At 46.3% G+C, this 16,682-nt stretch overlaps 1 protein-coding gene across 7 annotated transcripts; it reads left to right on the forward strand.

Moving 5' to 3' along the window:
• Positions 1-1,654: 1,654 nt before the first annotated feature.
• ATF1 (activating transcription factor 1) lies at positions 1,655-16,365 on the forward strand. 7 transcript variants are annotated; one of them, XM_074165001.1, is made up of 8 exons: positions 1,655-1,899; positions 6,120-6,191; positions 8,123-8,251; positions 9,851-9,951; positions 11,422-11,552; positions 12,628-12,807; positions 12,908-13,067; positions 13,439-16,365. In XM_074165001.1, the coding sequence occupies exons 3-8, from the start codon at positions 8,123-8,125 to the stop codon at positions 13,581-13,583; spliced, it is 846 nt and encodes a 281-aa protein (XP_074021102.1). In that variant the 5' UTR covers positions 1,655-1,899; positions 6,120-6,191; the 3' UTR covers positions 13,584-16,365. The 7 variants fall into 7 exon arrangements, with proteins under 7 accessions (XP_074021102.1, XP_074021101.1, XP_074021100.1 ...); XM_074165000.1 differs by having other exon boundaries at positions 1,681-1,899; positions 6,120-6,235; XM_074164999.1 differs by lacking the exon at positions 1,655-1,899 and adding an exon at positions 5,343-5,463 and having other exon boundaries at positions 6,120-6,235.
• Positions 16,366-16,682: the final 317 nt, after the last annotated feature.

Below are 16,682 nucleotides of genomic sequence, written 5' to 3' on the forward strand. Positions count from 1 at the left end.
GAATTGTTTTATTAAGTAAGTAAATTAAAACAACCCCAGGCAACGCTACAGGCTTGGGGCAGAGTGGCTGGAAAGCTGCCCGGCAGAAAAGGACCTGGGGGTGTTGGTGGCCAGCCGGCTGAACATGAGCCAGCAGTGTGCCCAGGTGGCCAAGGCGGCCAACGGCATCCTGGCCTGTCTCAGGAACAGCGTGGCCAGCAGGAGCAGGGCAGTGATGGTGCCTCTGTACCGGGCACTGGTGAGGCCTCACCTCGAGGGCTGTGTTCAGTTTTGGGCCCCTCACTCCAGGAAGGCCATTGAGCTGCTGGAGCGTGTCCAGAGGAGAGCCACCAAGCTGGTGAGGGGTCTGGAGAACAAGTCATAGGAGGAGAGGCTGAGGGAACCGGGCATGTTTAGTTTGGAGAAGAGGAGGCTGAGGGGAGACCTCATTGCCCTCTACAACTCCCTGAAAGGAGGGTGTAGAGAGGTGGGTGTTGGACTCTTCCCCCGAGGGAATAATGACAGGACCAGAGGAAATGGTCTGAAGTTGGGGCAGGGGAGGTTTAGATTAGATATGAGGAAGAATGACTTTCCTGAGAGGGTGGTCAGGCACTGGCACAGCCTGCCCAGGGAGGTGGTGGAGTCGCCATCCCTGGAGGTATTTAAGAAACGTGTAGACGTGGCACTTCAGGGCACGCTCTAGTGCCCGAGATTGTTGGGTGGTGTCTGGGGTGGTTTTTTTTTGGGGGGGGGTGAGGGGGGGGTTCTTTTTTTGTTGTTTTTTTGTGGTTGGACTTGATCTCAAAGGTGCCTTCCAGCCATGAAGATTCTGTGAAACAGCCACTAAATCTTTCTATAAACACCTTTAGAATTGAGTGATCCCATTTCCCCACTGGCTGAAGGTTCTTCTTGTGGTTCTCCCAGCTCCAGCCCGGGCATCTTCTCCGGGATCAGGACTTTCCACACTGGGAGCTCAGCAGGACCTGGGCCACTGAAAACTGGGAATCTCCTTGGCGAGACCTGGAGCCGGCGCAGGGTTCGGGCAGCGGCCGAGGCCACACTGGCAGGCCTCGGGGCAGGAACCCGGGGCAGGAACCGCCCGCGGCATTTACTGCAAATAACTGTGAACGGAGGAGTTTGACCCAACCGGGCTGGGGCGGGTCGGGGAAATAAAACTAAAAGAAAATAAATGTTGAAATAACCTAAGAGTTCTATGTAGTGGCATGAAAAAAAAAAAAAAAAAAAGAGCATATATTGCACTGAAGCTTTAATCGTAATCATGATCTTTTGCAGTTTGTGTTCACGGGGCAGGAGATGCTGAAAACGGCAGGAAAGGCTCGGTTTGTGCCGGCGATGGCTGGAAATGCCCCATCTCCGTCCCGCGGCCCCACGGGGGGCTGGGGCCTCCCCGGCCGGTCTCCGGCTCCACCTGCGTTAACTCAGTGCAGGGAAGAATCACCGGCCCGTGCGGGGCCGCCGCGCCCCTGGCCTTTGTTTATTCTGAAGCCGCCACCGGGCGATGCCCGAAGTTCGGAGGACCCTGAGGCGGCTCTTCTGGAGACGATCAGTAACGGCGGGGGCTGGGGCCGGACGGGGGGAAACGCTGCGGCCCCGGTGCCTGCGGGGGGCGCCCTCCCGCCCCGGGCCCGGCAGCGCCGCTCTATCGCCGCCTCTCGATGGTCCCCGCGGCTGGAAACCGCCGGGCGGAGGCGGCGCCAGAGCGGGCGCTCTGCTGCGGGAACTCTATGGTGGGGATTTCTAGGCGAGGCCTCCGCCGGGACTCTATGGTCGCAGCCCGCCCACCCCGAGCCTCCCGCGCGGGCCCGCCGTGTTTACGATGCCGCCGGCGCCGGTTTCCTGAGGCGGAGACGGGCGCGGCGGCGGCTCCCCCAAGGCGCGGCCACCGGCGGGGCCTCTGAGGTAAGAGCGGACCGGGGAGGCCGCCCCCTCCCCCTCGGCCCGCCCGCCCCTTCCCCCCCGCCCCCGCCGGGCCCCGCCGCCCCCGGGCCAGGCCCGGCCAGGCCGCGCCGCTCCCCGCCGCCCTCCCGGCCCGCGGCCCGCGCTCCTCCGGGCGGCGGGGAAGGGCCGGGCCCCGTCACAGGCCTGCGCCGCCGCCGCTGCCCTCGGCGCCGGGGAGTTCCCGCCCCGCCGGGCCCGAGGCGCCGCGCTCCCTCCCGGCGGCCGGGGCTGAGGCCGCCGCCGGGCCCGCGCCCCGCTTCCCACCGGGGGCCGGTTCTCTTCAGTCTTGTGGCCGCGGAGGAGCCGCCTGGACCGGGGCGGAGGGGAGAGGGGGCCGCCTGGGGCCGGCGCGGAGCTCTCGGGTCGCGGTTTCAGCCCCGGTCGCTGGGCCCGAACCGGGGAGACCCGTGACATGGCTCAGGGTGGGGGGGAAACAGCCATTGCCCTGCCACGGCGGCGGTTGATTTCCTTCTCCCCGTTAATTTTGACCTCGGGCCGCTCTTGCGGCCCCCGTCTTCCAGCACTGAGGCGGCGAGTGTCACGGGGGTGGCGGGGGGCGGCTGGATGAGAGCTGTAAATGGTCTCGCTGAGCTTTTCCTCTCACAAATACCACGATCGCTTATGGCCGCACACAGGATTTTAGGCTGCAGGCTTTGGTTGCCCGAGCTGCGGCAGGGGATGCTCAGGGAGGGGGTGCCGTGGGGGGAGCCGGAGCCGGGCGCCGTGACTCAGGGCTCGCTGCTCTCCGGGATGTGCTGTCCTTCGCCTCTGCCTTTCACCCATTCCTGGGAAAAACTGGAGTTCTCTCTATCTTCTGGATGAAAAAAACTTTCCCCAAGTGTCTTTATTGCAAAACTAAGCAAATTTTAACTGTATTTTGACTGCTGTAGCTGGTGAAGACAGCTTGAGACGTCAAAGAATCCAGAATTTTACCGATTACTTGACTGTGATTTCACAAATGTTTTAAATCACTTTCCGTAATTTATATATGTCAGTATTTGACTCTTGTCACTTAGTATTTGAGAATAAAGTACTGTGTCCAGCATTCTTTGATTTCTGACTTTATAAAGTCTCTAAAAAAAATAATAGCTTCTCGTAGTATTTGGGTACTGAAATACAATTTAGGCCTTTCCTCTGCTGGATTTAAAAGGGCAAAACAGAACTTGGGTTTCTTCCCCTGGTGCTCTCACACTTCTCTTTGCCTTAACATTCAGCTTTTATATTCCATTATCTCACTCTTTGCCTCCTGATTGTGCTTTGAAGCTTCACCCGAGACGGGGAATCCGTGATTTTGGCCATTTTATGAGGATTTAACTAGAGACAATCGCTGTCTCGGATATTCTGCGTTGTCACGAGGCGAAGCCAAGATGGGCAGGAGAGGAGAGCGGGACGCTGCTCGCGGGACGCTGAAGTAAAGAACGACCGAGAGTCAAACCCTCGGGAGATGTTTGCTGCAGAGGCACCGTGTTTCTGCCAGGGGAGCAGCCCTGCAGCAGTTCAGGATATTTTCCATCAGAATTAGTGAAAGTTGTGGGAATAGGTCTTTCTTCTTTATTTGTTCTTTTCTAATTGAAACTCCTGAGCCGTTCAGGGTGGGGTTTTAGTGTTTCTTGAGTGGTGGCTCAAATTAAAGAACGTGGCGTTAGCAGGGGATATACGCACTTCAGGGTGATAAATTCAGCTTGGCCACAATGAAATGTGACATTCCTCCTTGTGTTTAGAAGAAGGATTTGTTTGAGACTCAAACTCACCTTTAAGGTGACCCTTAAGGTCCTGCTCTAGGTGGGACCTGCTCTGGCAGGGGGTTGGACTAGATGATCTCCAGAGGTCCCTTCCAACCCCATGTGATTCTGTGATTCTATGAGTTTCTTTGGCTGGAGGGAGCTAAGTCTGGGAGCTTAAAAGTCCTTCAGAACAAACTTCATAAAGTTGCTATTGCAGAATCCTTTCCTTTAAATTAAATTCCGTTTGAGATGGAGCTGAGTGGAGACACTGGTTTTATTCTGAAAAGCGTCACCCTTGCCCATGGGATCATAAACCCGTGGTTTTCATACCCCTTGGAACAATAATTATTTTCTGGCTAATAGAACGTGGGGTGTTGCTCTTGGGAATTCCCTCCTGTCAGAACTCTGGGACATGGAAAACTCTTCCTTCGCCCCAAAACTGGGCAGCTGGTTTCAGCTAACCCCGTATTCCATGGTGGCAGTAGCTGTAACCGTGGTGTGAGAACCTGCAACCCCGCTGTATTTTCTGCCTTTGGTACCTCTCGTCAGAGCCTGAGAACTTGCAGGTTGAGGTTTTCATTGGAACTGTCTCTCTAGAAGCTGGTAGATGGTAATCGCTGCTTCAGGTGCTCACAGAAAGCCATCCCAGTGGAAAATTTGTGTTTTTTCCAGCTAAAGAGGTTGTTTTAACAAGACAGGGGCATGTGAGTGCTCTTGTGTGACAGTCACGCGAGGCCAAGGAGCTGCTGCACCTCCTTCAGCCCATGCACAATATAAGATGCAATAGTAATTTTTACCTTGTTAAAATCACTTGCTAAATCTTTTTTTATTAAAATTATTTAACTAAGATTTATAGACGACTGAATATTTAGTTAAATATTACAGAGATGAAGTGAACTTGAAAAATCATATTTATAGTGGGAAGTACTTTATCTTTTATTCCTGTAAGTAGGACTTCACACCTGTGAGAGAAAGATCAGCAAAAACCTTTGTGCTTTCTCCCCGGTTTGTTTATTTTGGGTGGTTTTATGTCTTATCAGTTTCAGTGTTTCTTGCAGTCTATTTTGGTGCCGTTGTGAGTCTTTGATGGGAAAATAAGGCGGAGAAAAACAGTAAAAGAGAGAAGGGGAGACAGAATGTGGTTTAGCACTTCAGAAATGAAGTGGGTATTTCTGTAGCACTGGAAATTTATTTTAATTTTTGCTGTTGACTGTATTTCAGTTTGACAGTGCCCTGTTTGCTGGTGACACTTAGCATGTAGGGGTACGAAATGTAAATTTTCCTTATGAAAAAGAAACAAATCGTTTTATATTTACAGCAGTAAGTACTCTGGGAAGTGCAGCGTGTGTTGGAGAGCGTCTGTTCCGTGCTGTAAAGGACACAGTTTCAGGTTTCACCAAACCAGTGATCTTTCATCGGTTTTCTCTCTACAAAGTCCTGTTTTAGTCACTTTTTTGAGGAGTTCTGCAGCAGGACTCCCCAGATGAGTAAGGATTGCAAGAACAGGACTCTGGTCTCGGTGTACATTGACTTTTTACCCTCTAAGTATACGTCAGGCTGTGAGAGCTGTGGTTTATCTCAGTAGGGAAAAATCAATGACTCACATTTCCACAGAAAGAAATGTAATTTCCAGTCTCATAGCAACTGTCCTTTCAACGGTTTCAAACCTTCTGTGACAAAATGTTTAACACTCACCGATCATCTCTTAATGCTCTCGGCTGGTCCACCCACTCACCCCACCTAAAAGCATCCCTTTCTACATGGCTGCATCCCCAATATTGGAGGGGGGATGCTGGCAAGACACATTGAACAGTTAAATATAAAATCTTAGAAATGAGAGAAGCGTTACTGGCTGCATTCTATGGAGACAGGGTGACTTTTGCAGGGTTTAAAATTCAGACTCTGTACTTTGAATCCCTGGTTTGTGTTTATACACCTTCAGATGTTTTAAAATAGGTTTGGCTGGTAGCTTGGGTAAGGTATTTTTGGACAATTATTTTACTTAAAGCAAGATATTCTTTGGTGTAAATGCTTTATCTTGGTTTTCTTCCTGTATCTCGTGACTTGACTTTGTTTATTTTCACTAAAAAACAGGAAATTCAGTAAATAGATTTGACAGTGAACTTCAGCATCGAGTGGGTTTGAGCCAGCGCTGACTATTGGGGTGAAATGTCCTGAAAACAGGGCTCCTGCTTCTCCGGGCTCTACCTGCCACTGTCTCCGTCCCCTCATGTCCCCGTCAGAAGGTGTAACAGTGCTCAGGGTGTCCTGGGGTAGTGACAGAAAATGCTGTCTATTCCATAGTAGACATCAAAGGGCAAAGAACTAATTAAAAACGTCCCAATGAGGCTAAAAGCGTTACGCACAGAGATTCTGTAAAGTGTCAGTGGACGCTGGGCACCTTCCTGCTGCTCAGATTTATCATTAACGGCATTTAACTGGTTCCTTTTCTTGCAGTTATTATGGAAGAAGTGCACAAGAGCAGCAGTACCAGTTCAGTGACACCCTCGCAGCCGTCAGCCGTACAAGGTACAACACTACAGGCAGCTCAGCTCTCTCATATTGCTCAACAGGTAAAGCCTGGGCCAAATCTCAGCAAACATTGGAGGTAGTTAAGAGCCAGTTTTTGTGTGCTACAAACTATATCAATTATTGAGTTTTAGAAACACGCGGAGAAGAAAAAACTAAAGAGGGTTGAGAAAAATGCGCTTGGTTGTTGATGGAGGACACAAAATTAATCAAGTGGCTTGTATTCAAAAGACCAAAATTAATTTTCCTGCTTGGATGAGGCAAAAGTGCAGCCGAGCATTTTTGTTAGATTGTACGTCCTTCGAAACCGTCATCGACCTGACATACAGGAGCCGCTTAGTAATGAATTAAGGGCCTAAGTCTCATTTCTTGTTTCAGAAAAAACCTTTACAGCTCCTTTTGTAGTAATGGCAATCCCGGGTGCTCAGCACCATGGAAAACATTTAATGTAATAAATCACACAAAGTTGGAACTCCAAGGGAACATCACCTTCAAAGCTTTATCCTGAGTTCAACTTTCTGCCTGGGAAAGAGGGTCTCTGGGTGAGCTCTGCTCCTGTGGCCACAGAGCCACCCTGGGAACAGCCTTGTTCCACAGCCTGGCCACTCTCGGCCCCATGGAGGCGACGAGATTTTGATGCAAAATGTAGATAACGGCATGAGGCAAGGACAGGATGGAGCGTCAGCAGGGGTCCTGCTGCGTGTTCACAAGCTGGTGTTCTGATCTGTTTTGGTGTAAGGTTGTCAGCGTAACAATGTCATGATGTACGATAAGAAAGGAGTATTAAATGAAAAGTAGCTGTATGAGTTTTAGTGATCCCTTCATCTTTTCATCTATTCCAGATTAATAAAAGTAGTGAAGAAATTTGCTGAGGAAACTGGTTATTTAATCATGCATCTATGTGTATAGCTTCAATCAGTTTTTAAGGGCAAAGCCTCGTGCAAGTTCAACATCAAAATACAATTCTGCTAGAGTGTAAGAAGCATTTTCTATAGGGGTGCCAGTAGGAATCAACGTTTTGCCAGTTAAACCTAGATTTCAGCTGCAACATCTATTGAAATTGATAGTTTTAAAACATTAAAGAACAGATGCCGTAATTTTTATTTGGAAAAATCTGCTCTTTGTTCTTCCTCCTTGTCCTGCGCTCCTGTTCCTTCTCTCCTGCGGTTCCCTTTGCCTTTTCTCGGACCACAGCCCTTGTGCCTTCGGCTCTCGAAGCAGATTGCTCAGCTTCTGCTACACCGAACTCTCGGGATTTCTTCTCTGTGAAATCTTTGAACCGTGGCCTCATAGCAGTTGCTTAAAAAACATAAATACCCAAGAACACTGAATAAGTCCGTTATTCGTGCTACTTTCTGCGCTGTCAGTCTGATCTGTCTGAAGGCCTCGGTCTTGTTGATCATTTCATCTGGATTTAGATTTTAGCGCCCTAAACTTGTATTAACTTTAGTGAGAATTAAGGCTACTTATTAGGCACTTTTATTTCTGCTTATCTAGGCAAATGCACTCTTGAAATGGAATAAAAAGTTAAAAAAATAAGCTGCCACAAATGTGGGGCTTTATCTGTGCGTGTGGATGGAGTTCCACAGAAGCAGTCGTGCTCGCTTCGTCTCTGAGTTGCGATTTGAGGAATTCTGCTTCGGTGTGGTTCAGGTAGAACTGCACGGATTTCAGTTGCAGCACTTTAATCTTTTGCCCATAATGCTACATACTCGATTTCCCCCTGAGTTAAGGCAAATAAGTAACCATTTCAGCCTTTTTCGTGCATAGATATGCATTTCCAAACTGTTTATCTTGCAAGGATACCTCTGTGACCTCCTTAGACTTAAAAGAAGCTTCTGCTAATGCGCGTTCTCCACTAGTTTTCCTACATGTTTGTGTGCTTCCTGGGGAGCAAAGGCTTTTGTTAACAATGCTTTGCTCTGTTGTAGATGTCTCTCCGAGGTCCTGCTCCCCTGACAGTTGTCCAGCTTCCTGGAGAGCAAGTCCAGGTCCAGGGCGTCATCCAGACAGCTCAGTCCTCCTCCGTCATCCACTCGCCCCAGGTGCAGACGGTGCAGGTAACTACAGTCTCTGGTGCTGAACAACCAAATGCCCTCAGCTGCCGATGTGAAAAGACTTCTAAAGACTTCTTGTCTGACTCGGCCAGCTCTGCCACAGCGCTGCCGGACGGCCCCGCAGAGATAGTGAGCCAGACAGTGACAGTATTTTGGGGATATATCGTTCTTAATGATGATTTAGGCTCGAAGTTAAAACTATTGGGCATCGCTTCCCTTTATAAAAAAAAAAACTAAACAAACCCGCAAATCTTCTAGTTGGTGCTCCTAGCAGACGTGCAACCAGGGTGTTTTAATACCCAAATAAGGAGAGTGTAGAATAACCCAGTGGGGAAAGATGCGTGTTTTGGAAAAGGTAGAGCTGGCTGCTGGCTCCCCCCGTGCGCGCCGTACCTCCCTTCCCTGGGGCCTGAGGATTCTGCTCGTGTCTCTTGTTTGCCATGTGATTTTTTGGTTCTGGCCACTTCAGAGGCACCTCGGGGAGTTCAGTGGAGTCTGTCGCTGCCCTGGGGGTTACGCTGGGAGTAACCACGCAGGGAAGAACTGTGCTAAACTGCATGGATTTGTCACTGATCCTTTGTACTCTGCTTATCTATTTGTATGACATTAAATTGATAAACCACAGGAAGTAAACCTATAATGCATTTTCAGCTATCGTTCCTGTAGCATCAGATCATAGAAAAGAAAATACATTTCTCTGCTGAAAATGGTTAAGCACCTGGCTTGGCCGGTTGTCTTTACTTGAGTCTCCGCTAATCCCCTTCCTGTCATCATGTTCTAGTTGCAGGGTCCCCACTGACTCTATTCTTTCCTTTTTTTCTGTAATTTATGAACATTGTGGCCTTGTTGCTCAAAGCTGGGGGGGAGGTAATACGTGAGCAGCTTTTTCTTACTGTTGATAGTAGGTTGCTCTGTTTGTCTCTGCAGCAGCAGTGAAGTGAGAAATGCTTTTCCCAGAGCTGCCTGCATTCTTCTCGACGTTTTGTTGCCGGCACCCAGATAACTGTTTTGTTAGCTTGTATTTAATAAGGAGCATCGGAGAAAAAAGTAAAATTTGCCAACTGGACGAGGACACAGTGGAATAAAGAGAAAATTCTAGATAATACTTTGCATATTTACTCCCTGATATGCTGCTGCCTTATTATATTCTGACCCACAAAATGCACTGCTCTTGTGGCTACATAAAAGATTTCAAGTATTTTATCTGTTTGTCTCTGCACATACATGGTGTTCCTGTTTCCTGCCCTACTGCCTCCTTAGGCAGTTCTGTGGGGGAGTTGCTCACCTTTTCAGACCACATCAGCTAACGAGAACATCAGGCTGGCATGAGTTTTATCAAAATAATATTGTATTTCTTCACACTGCTGTTTTAAAAATTCTGGATTGATTAATCCGGGGGTTTAGTCCACCTGGAACAGCTACATGGTGGGTGTTTTCCAGCTTTTAATTTGATAAATAGTTTGGGAGAATCTCTTGAACTTTTCTTTTTTGCATTTGTGTAGTTTTCATGCAGCTTCAGCTTATATACAATTAAAATGTGTTGTTTCTTCTGGGTATCACTTCTGAAGCGTACCAGATAACCACCCGGAATGTGTTTTTTAGGTATCTTCTTTGTCTGAGAGTGAAGATTCTCAGGATTCCTCAGACAGCATAGGCTCCTCGCAGAAAGCTCGAGGCATCTTAGCTCGTCGTCCATCTTACCGGTAAGTACCATGTGTTATATATTTTGTGGTTTTGTTTTAAACCAAAATAGCAACTTCTTTCAATAGCTTCGTATATTCTGTCACCCTCTAAGTTGCTTTCTTTCTCTTGAGCCATGTGTTGGACATGTCTGTGCAGCACAGTGTGAGGGAGCCACGGTAGCGATCCTCTGCGACAAGGGAACTGGGACTTCCCTGGAAATCAGCTCCAGCATGATGTGGCAGGGGAAAGCTGTTTATCAGCTGTAATTTTAATCAGTTATATCATTTTACTGAAATGAGTGTAGTCAAATGCCACATCCTAGCTTTCAAAAAAGACATTTGTTAGAAACTTAACACAAAATTTTTTACAATAATGTTCTGAAAATTTTAAAAGACAGTTTATGAAGCAACCGGATACTCCTGGCTGTGGTGACTGCTCCCACTTCTGCCTTTGATGTTACGAATGTTTTATCAACTCTTCTTAGGACTTTACCTCATCTTGAATTATGTACCAGAACAAATAAAGTAGGAGGGATTTTATTATTTTGCACACAGTCAAAAATGGTGGGGGAAAAGAACAATTCTGAATTAAATTAGCCAGAGTAGGAAAGTGCAAGCCGTGAGCAGAGCCGGGGCGGGTTCAGCCGGGCGGGTTTGGGATCAGGAGTTGTCAGTTCTGCTTTTCTCTTCACAGAACTGCCACTAATTCATCATTTGGCCTGGGGTAAGATGCATAAAATTCGTGCTTCCATTGGTTCCTCTTTTATCTAGAGAGGTGTGTGTTGTCGTAGGGCATCGTTACATGGGACACGGGTTGTTTGAGAAGCTGCGCAAGAGCCAAATTAAACACAGAAAGGAAATGTAAAGTCTTACTCTGTACTAAAAGAGCAAAAGATCTAATTTTTAAACTTTTCTGTAGTAATCTATTCCTTTTTTAGTTTATTCTGACACCAGACAGAGCAAACTGGTTTTAAAACCTATTCACGAGTGAGTTAGAGGATCAGGTTGTAAATCAGAAAAATCTCTTAATAGGCCAGTTATCTGTCCCCGGAAAATGTTTATGGTGGAAACTCTGATGCAGCTTTTACCAACATGAAATGATGCAGCTGCAGTGCTAGTTTTTGGCACACCGTTTTTCTGGAGATTACTGAAATCTCCTGTAAGTGGTGCAGGTTTTCACTGCAGGCTTAACAACCTAAACAGCCACGGCTTTTAGAGGATAATGATTGAAAATCTGGAATTCGTGCTGATTTGCACATACACATACTTTATAAGTCAGTAGCTGACTTGACTTGCTCTTAGCTCATAAAATTATTCAAATATTTAAATAAAAAACTAGACTATCAAAACTACAGAAGGATTTTGAGGCGATCACCTCATACATTTATTTTTTTTTAATTCCAGAAACTGTTTTATATCAAAATTTTAGTGTTTATTTCTGTAATTCAACTAACAAACTACTATCCCTAACAAACTCCTTTTTTTTTATAGAAAAATTTTGAAAGATCTTTCTTCTGAAGATACACGCGATAGAAAAGGAGATGAGGAGAGTCCCGGTGTCTCCACTGTTACGTCGATGTCCGTTCCCACGCCCATCTACCAGACGAGCACCGGACAGTACAGTACGTTATACAAAACACATGCTTAACTGAATACGTTTTTATTCAGCTTCCTTCAAAATCCAGTCTTCTTTTTGTTATATATTTGACTAAGATGAAATTCAAAAGGTTTGGTTATTTATTTAATGGTTAATAAAGTTAGTACTGTTACTACATGGAAATAGGCTGGTATCTAAAGACGCCAGATAAACTGAATGCTTCATTATCTTAACTTTGCATATTAAGACAAGGCACCAAAGGATGTTGTTATGAAATACAGGGCAGTTTTCCAGTGTTAGATTTAGTCCAAAATGTAAGATCAGTGAAGATACCATTATATATATATCATAGGGCCACACCAGGGTGTTCTGTGATAGCAGGGAGGTAGCAAAAAAAAAAAGAGGGGTTCCGTTATCACCTCCCCTGGTGTTCCCTGGGCTTTGAACCAAAACCCAAACCTGCTCCGGTGTCTGGGGCAGCTCCTCCCCATCTGTCTCTAGCTCCCCCTCACTCCTTGGTCTCTCTGGATTTTTGGCCTTTCTTAAGTGTTTCCACAGAGTATCCACCAGTGGAGCTGGTGGAGCTAGGGCAGTCCCAGCCCTCGGCTCACAGGGGCCACCCTGCAGCTCCCCCACTGCCAGCAGCTTCCCACCTCCACCAGCACCTCTGGTCAGAGCTCGGCAGCAAGAGCTGGTCATAGAGTCATATCACAGAGTCATGGAATGGTTTGAGTGGGAAGGGCCCTTAAACACCACCCAGTGCCACCCCCTGCCCTGGGCAGGGACACCTCCCACCAGACCAGGTTGCTCCAAGCCCCCTCCAACCTGGCCTTGAACCCCTCCAGGGATGGGGCAGCCACAGCTTCTCTGGGAAACCTGGGCCAGGCTCTCACCACCCTCACAGCAGAGAGTTTCTTCCCCAGATCTCAGCTCAGTCTCCCTGATCTGTCAGGTGGATTTATCAGGGAATCTCTCTGATGGAAAAAAAAGCCTTTCAAAACTGGCAGTATTTTTCAGCCCTGGAAGCAGATGTGCAGCCACACACTTACCCTTCCCACCATGTGCAGCTCCAAACACCTGCCTGTTCCTTCTTCTTTAAGTTGCCATTGCTGCAAATGGGTTACAGCTGGCCAGCCCAGGCGCAGACGGCGTGCAGGGGCTGCAGACACTAACGATGGCGAACGCGGGTGGCACCCAGCCTGGGACAACAATACTGCAGTACGCGCAGACGTCAGACGGGCAGCAGATACTGGTACCCAGCAACCAGGTGGTGGTGCAGAGTGAGTACCTTCTGGAAATGGTTAGAAATGCCCCTCACCGGCGCTGGCCTCGCTTTCTAACGCAACCGCCTTTTGGTGTCTTATGCTGTTGTCACCGCAGCTGCGTCGGGGGACATGCAGACCTACCAGATCCGCACCACGCCAACCACCACCTCCCTTCCCCAGACCGTGGTGATGACGTCTCCCGTCACTCTGACATCGCAGACAAGTAAGACGGACGATCCGCAGTTGAAACGAGAAATAAGGCTGATGAAGAACAGGTACGTGGGTGCGCGGGGGCTGCTAGGGTTTGTTCGATGTGCTGAAGGAGTATCTTCAGAGCACAAATTGTGAGTGTTGTGAGCTCACTGTGCTGATGGTGCCATCAGGGTGTGCCACGTCCAGTCACTAAAAACACTGAAAATTCTGACCAAAGCACGCTACACGTCCCGTCTCACACAGTTCAGAGAAAATAAATGGGGTTTTTTGCTGCAGATTGACCCCCGTGTGTGTTACCAGAAACTGCTGAATTCCCTGCTCCCCACCTGTCCCTGGCGGCTTTACAGTTTCTCTCCTTGTCTTGGTCAGGACCGTACCGTTCCTACAACAGGCATATCTCAAATCAACAGTCGCTTCTGCTTGTCTGTTCCAGAGAGGCTGCTCGAGAATGCCGGAGAAAGAAGAAAGAGTATGTTAAATGCCTGGAAAATCGAGTTGCGGTCCTGGAAAATCAGAACAAAACTCTAATTGAAGAGCTAAAAACTTTGAAAGATCTTTACTGTCATAAAAGTGTGTAAGAAAAGAAGGTAAAACTTTTGTGGACTGTTTAAATTTCAGAGGAGAAATTTTTTTTTTATACTGAATTTTTTAAACTAGATGAAAGGTCAAAAATGAAACTTTTCTACCTAGATTTCACAACTTAAAGACTATATAGATTTTATTTACAACATGTTGGTGACAAAGTACAAAAAGGAAACGAGAAAACCTCACCAAAATTCCTGCTGGCACAACTGGAAACTTGCTAAAGTCAAGATTGCACCTACAGTAAAGGACAGGCCTGTTTCTTGAGGCAGGTGATTAGAATTTCTTTGCAAATTTCCACCAGTTCCTCTTGCAATGGAGGCAGAGTTTGCTCCCAAGTAAAACGTGGATGAAATGGAATCCTTGCCATAGTTGACATTATTAGTAACATTTATAACCAGTATATGTTTTGATTTCTTACTCTTTTTCAATCCTTACTTTTTCTTTCAGTTATTTGTATGTAAATATTTTTATTTTAACCTGTAAGTTGTTATTTACAGGTGCAGATGATAAAAAAAAAAAAAAGCTAATACTTTGCTAGAGGTATAAATTATGTTTACTCTTTCTCAGCTGACAGTTTAAAAATTTGGGTTGTGGTTTGTTTTTTTTTTTTTCCAATGTTTGCTGTGTTTATGGGATTGGAAAGGGTCCGCAGCAAGCGGTGAGAGGCCCAGTCCCGAGAGCGTCCGAGGTGCAGGGAGCTCGGGGTTGACTTTTCTTAAGAGAATTGAAGGCCTGGGGTTCCCTCGGAGCCCGGGCGGGACGAGGAGCTGGGGATTCCGCAGCGTCTGGGCACCATCAACATCTATAATTGAAAAATAAATTGTGTGCTGATTATCTCTACAATTAAACACGCATTGCTTATTCTGTCTGGAGATTCTGCTGTGCTTTGGAACATTTAAACCAAATAGAAGAAGAACGATAAAATAAAAAATGGAAGAAATATACCAAAGGGTTAATGAGGTTCTAATATATGGTTTCTACGCTGAAAGTAGTACAAAATTTCCGGACTAATTTTGTAAGGTAGGCAATATTTTGCAAAGTAACGGTGTCTTTGTAAGAAAATATTCTATTGAAAACAGGTAGATGGTTGGTATATTTTGTAGCTAAATTGTGATCTTTACAAATTCTGAAATTGAGTTTATATACGTATTTTGACAGTTTATATATTTCATTTTAGTAAACAAATTAAATATTTTGTGAACCAGATTTTCAAGCATATATTTTTATGGATAGTACAAAGTCAAATGAGATCCTCTTTGGTGTAGGAGATATTTCAATTAATTTTGTATGTCTGTAGGAAACTTGCAAAAAAAAATGGATCCTAAAGAGTATTGGGAAAAAAAGAAAAAAAAAAAAAAAAAGATTAGGGCTTTTTATTCCCAACGTTGCTATCAGCTGCACGTTAGCTCTGAGTGCTACCAGAGATTCTAGTTTGTATGATTTTAATTTGTTTCAGACGAAAATTAACTGTTTGACACGACCAGGGCTCTTTTGGGTGTGGGGTCTTCATCCGCGGAGCTCTCACAAGCCGCCGGGACGTGGGTCCTGGGCAGCCCCTCGCGTGGGGGCTTGGGCACGGTGACCCCCGGGGTCCCCACCAGCTGCCACCGCTCTGTGGTTCCGTGATTCTGTGAAATAGAGCAATGTGTCTGCAGTGCTTCTTGCATGAATAATAAATACACTATTTTCCATAGTTAGGATTGAATCCTGCTTCCAGTTATGTCAGCGGGAATTGCACTATGGACTGTGCTGTTGAGACGGTGTTAGAGCTCCGTGTGTGTGTTGTGCTTGCTCAGATCCGAGTGAGACTCGGCTGCGCTCACTCCTAGACGCGTAACGCTTTTCATATGGTCAGCCAGTGTTTCTTATTTTACTCATTTTTGAATTAATGGTCTTCTTAGCAAGCAGAGCTCTTTGCAAACGGTATGAGAAAGACTGCATTCCACAATCACGTTGGTAGTAGGCTATAAAAATACATTTTTTTTCCTAAAGTTTCTAATTCTGTGATGGTTATGGACATGATCCATGATACATTTCCTTTAGGCCAAACTGGAGCATATGTTTGTGTTCACGATCATGTCAAAAAGAGTGCTTTTTTTGCACATCAAAAATAATAAGCGAGGTTGAGAAAGCCGTTGCGCTGGGGAACTGCTCCAGGGGGGTGTTCGGGGGAATCTCGGGAGGCACCGAGCGGCTTCGGGAACCGGCCCTTTGGCTCGGCTCCCCCCGGGGGGGTTCGCTCTGTGGCACGTCTGCGGGAGAATTCCACCCCCAGCTCTGAAACGCATTTGGTGACTCCTCTGTACGGTGTTTTGATCCTCACTGTGTGCTGTTGTTCCTTTACCTTCTTTTGTAATACGGAATAATAATCAAAAAAGCTATCAAGTGTTAAGGCTGTAAAAAAAATGGTGGCCAATTCTTTCTGTATTCAGCAAGTGAAACAAATGTAGTGCTGCCAGACATAAGGATAGTCAATTTTTGTCCTCTTAAAATTGTGTTTTGGACAGAGCAGCTCATTTTTCGTCATGGAAATATTAAACAGTAACATGAGTTTGCTCTTTAAGTAATCACTTATCATGAAGTACTTATTTTGGATTTACTTCAAAATCTAGATTGTAAGAGAATAAAATCTATATCCTGAGAGTAAGAGACATAGTACCTAATACTGTTCTGCTGGTTATTTCCAAACAAAAATACATGCTTTATATGAATTGTAAATATTTGTCGAAGCAATTAGATGGTTGCAAATTTTGACCTTGGTAAATAAAGTCTCCAAAATGTAAATCTGCTGTTCCTTATTTATTTTTAATTAACATAGTACTGCAGTGGTGTGCACAGTATCGGGTCTTTTACAGTGGCCAAGAATAAATATTTAGTCTATGAAATAGCACCCAGAGATCTTTTACCTGGTGTGTCCTTGCAGCAGGGAGGGCACTAAGTTACTTGTGCAGAAAATTTAAGCCATCGCTAAAAATACTTAGAGGCGAACACCTTTTGTCTTTCCGCAGGTTTTTTTCTTCTTTAGTTTTCAGTGAGCTGAGCCGCTGTTAACCCAAACCAGGCTGTGCTCTGCTGATTCACCCGGCAGAGGG

The sequence above is a fragment of the Numenius arquata genome, chromosome 29 (assembly GCF_964106895.1).
Source record: "Numenius arquata chromosome 29, bNumArq3.hap1.1, whole genome shotgun sequence".
NCBI lineage: Eukaryota > Metazoa > Chordata > Aves > Charadriiformes > Scolopacidae > Numenius > Numenius arquata.

Coding starts and splice junctions, on each gene's coding strand:
- ATF1 (XM_074164999.1), top strand. CDS start 5,343: ATGTTTAACACTCACCGATCATCTCTTAATGCTCTCGGCTGGTCCACC. Junction 6,236..8,122: donor TCTCTCATATTGCTCAACAG/GTAAAGCCTGGG, acceptor GCTCTGTTGTAG/ATGTCTCTCCGAGGTCCTGC. Junction 12,808..12,907: donor CAACCAGGTGGTGGTGCAGA/GTGAGTACCTTC, acceptor TTGTCACCGCAG/CTGCGTCGGGGGACATGCAG.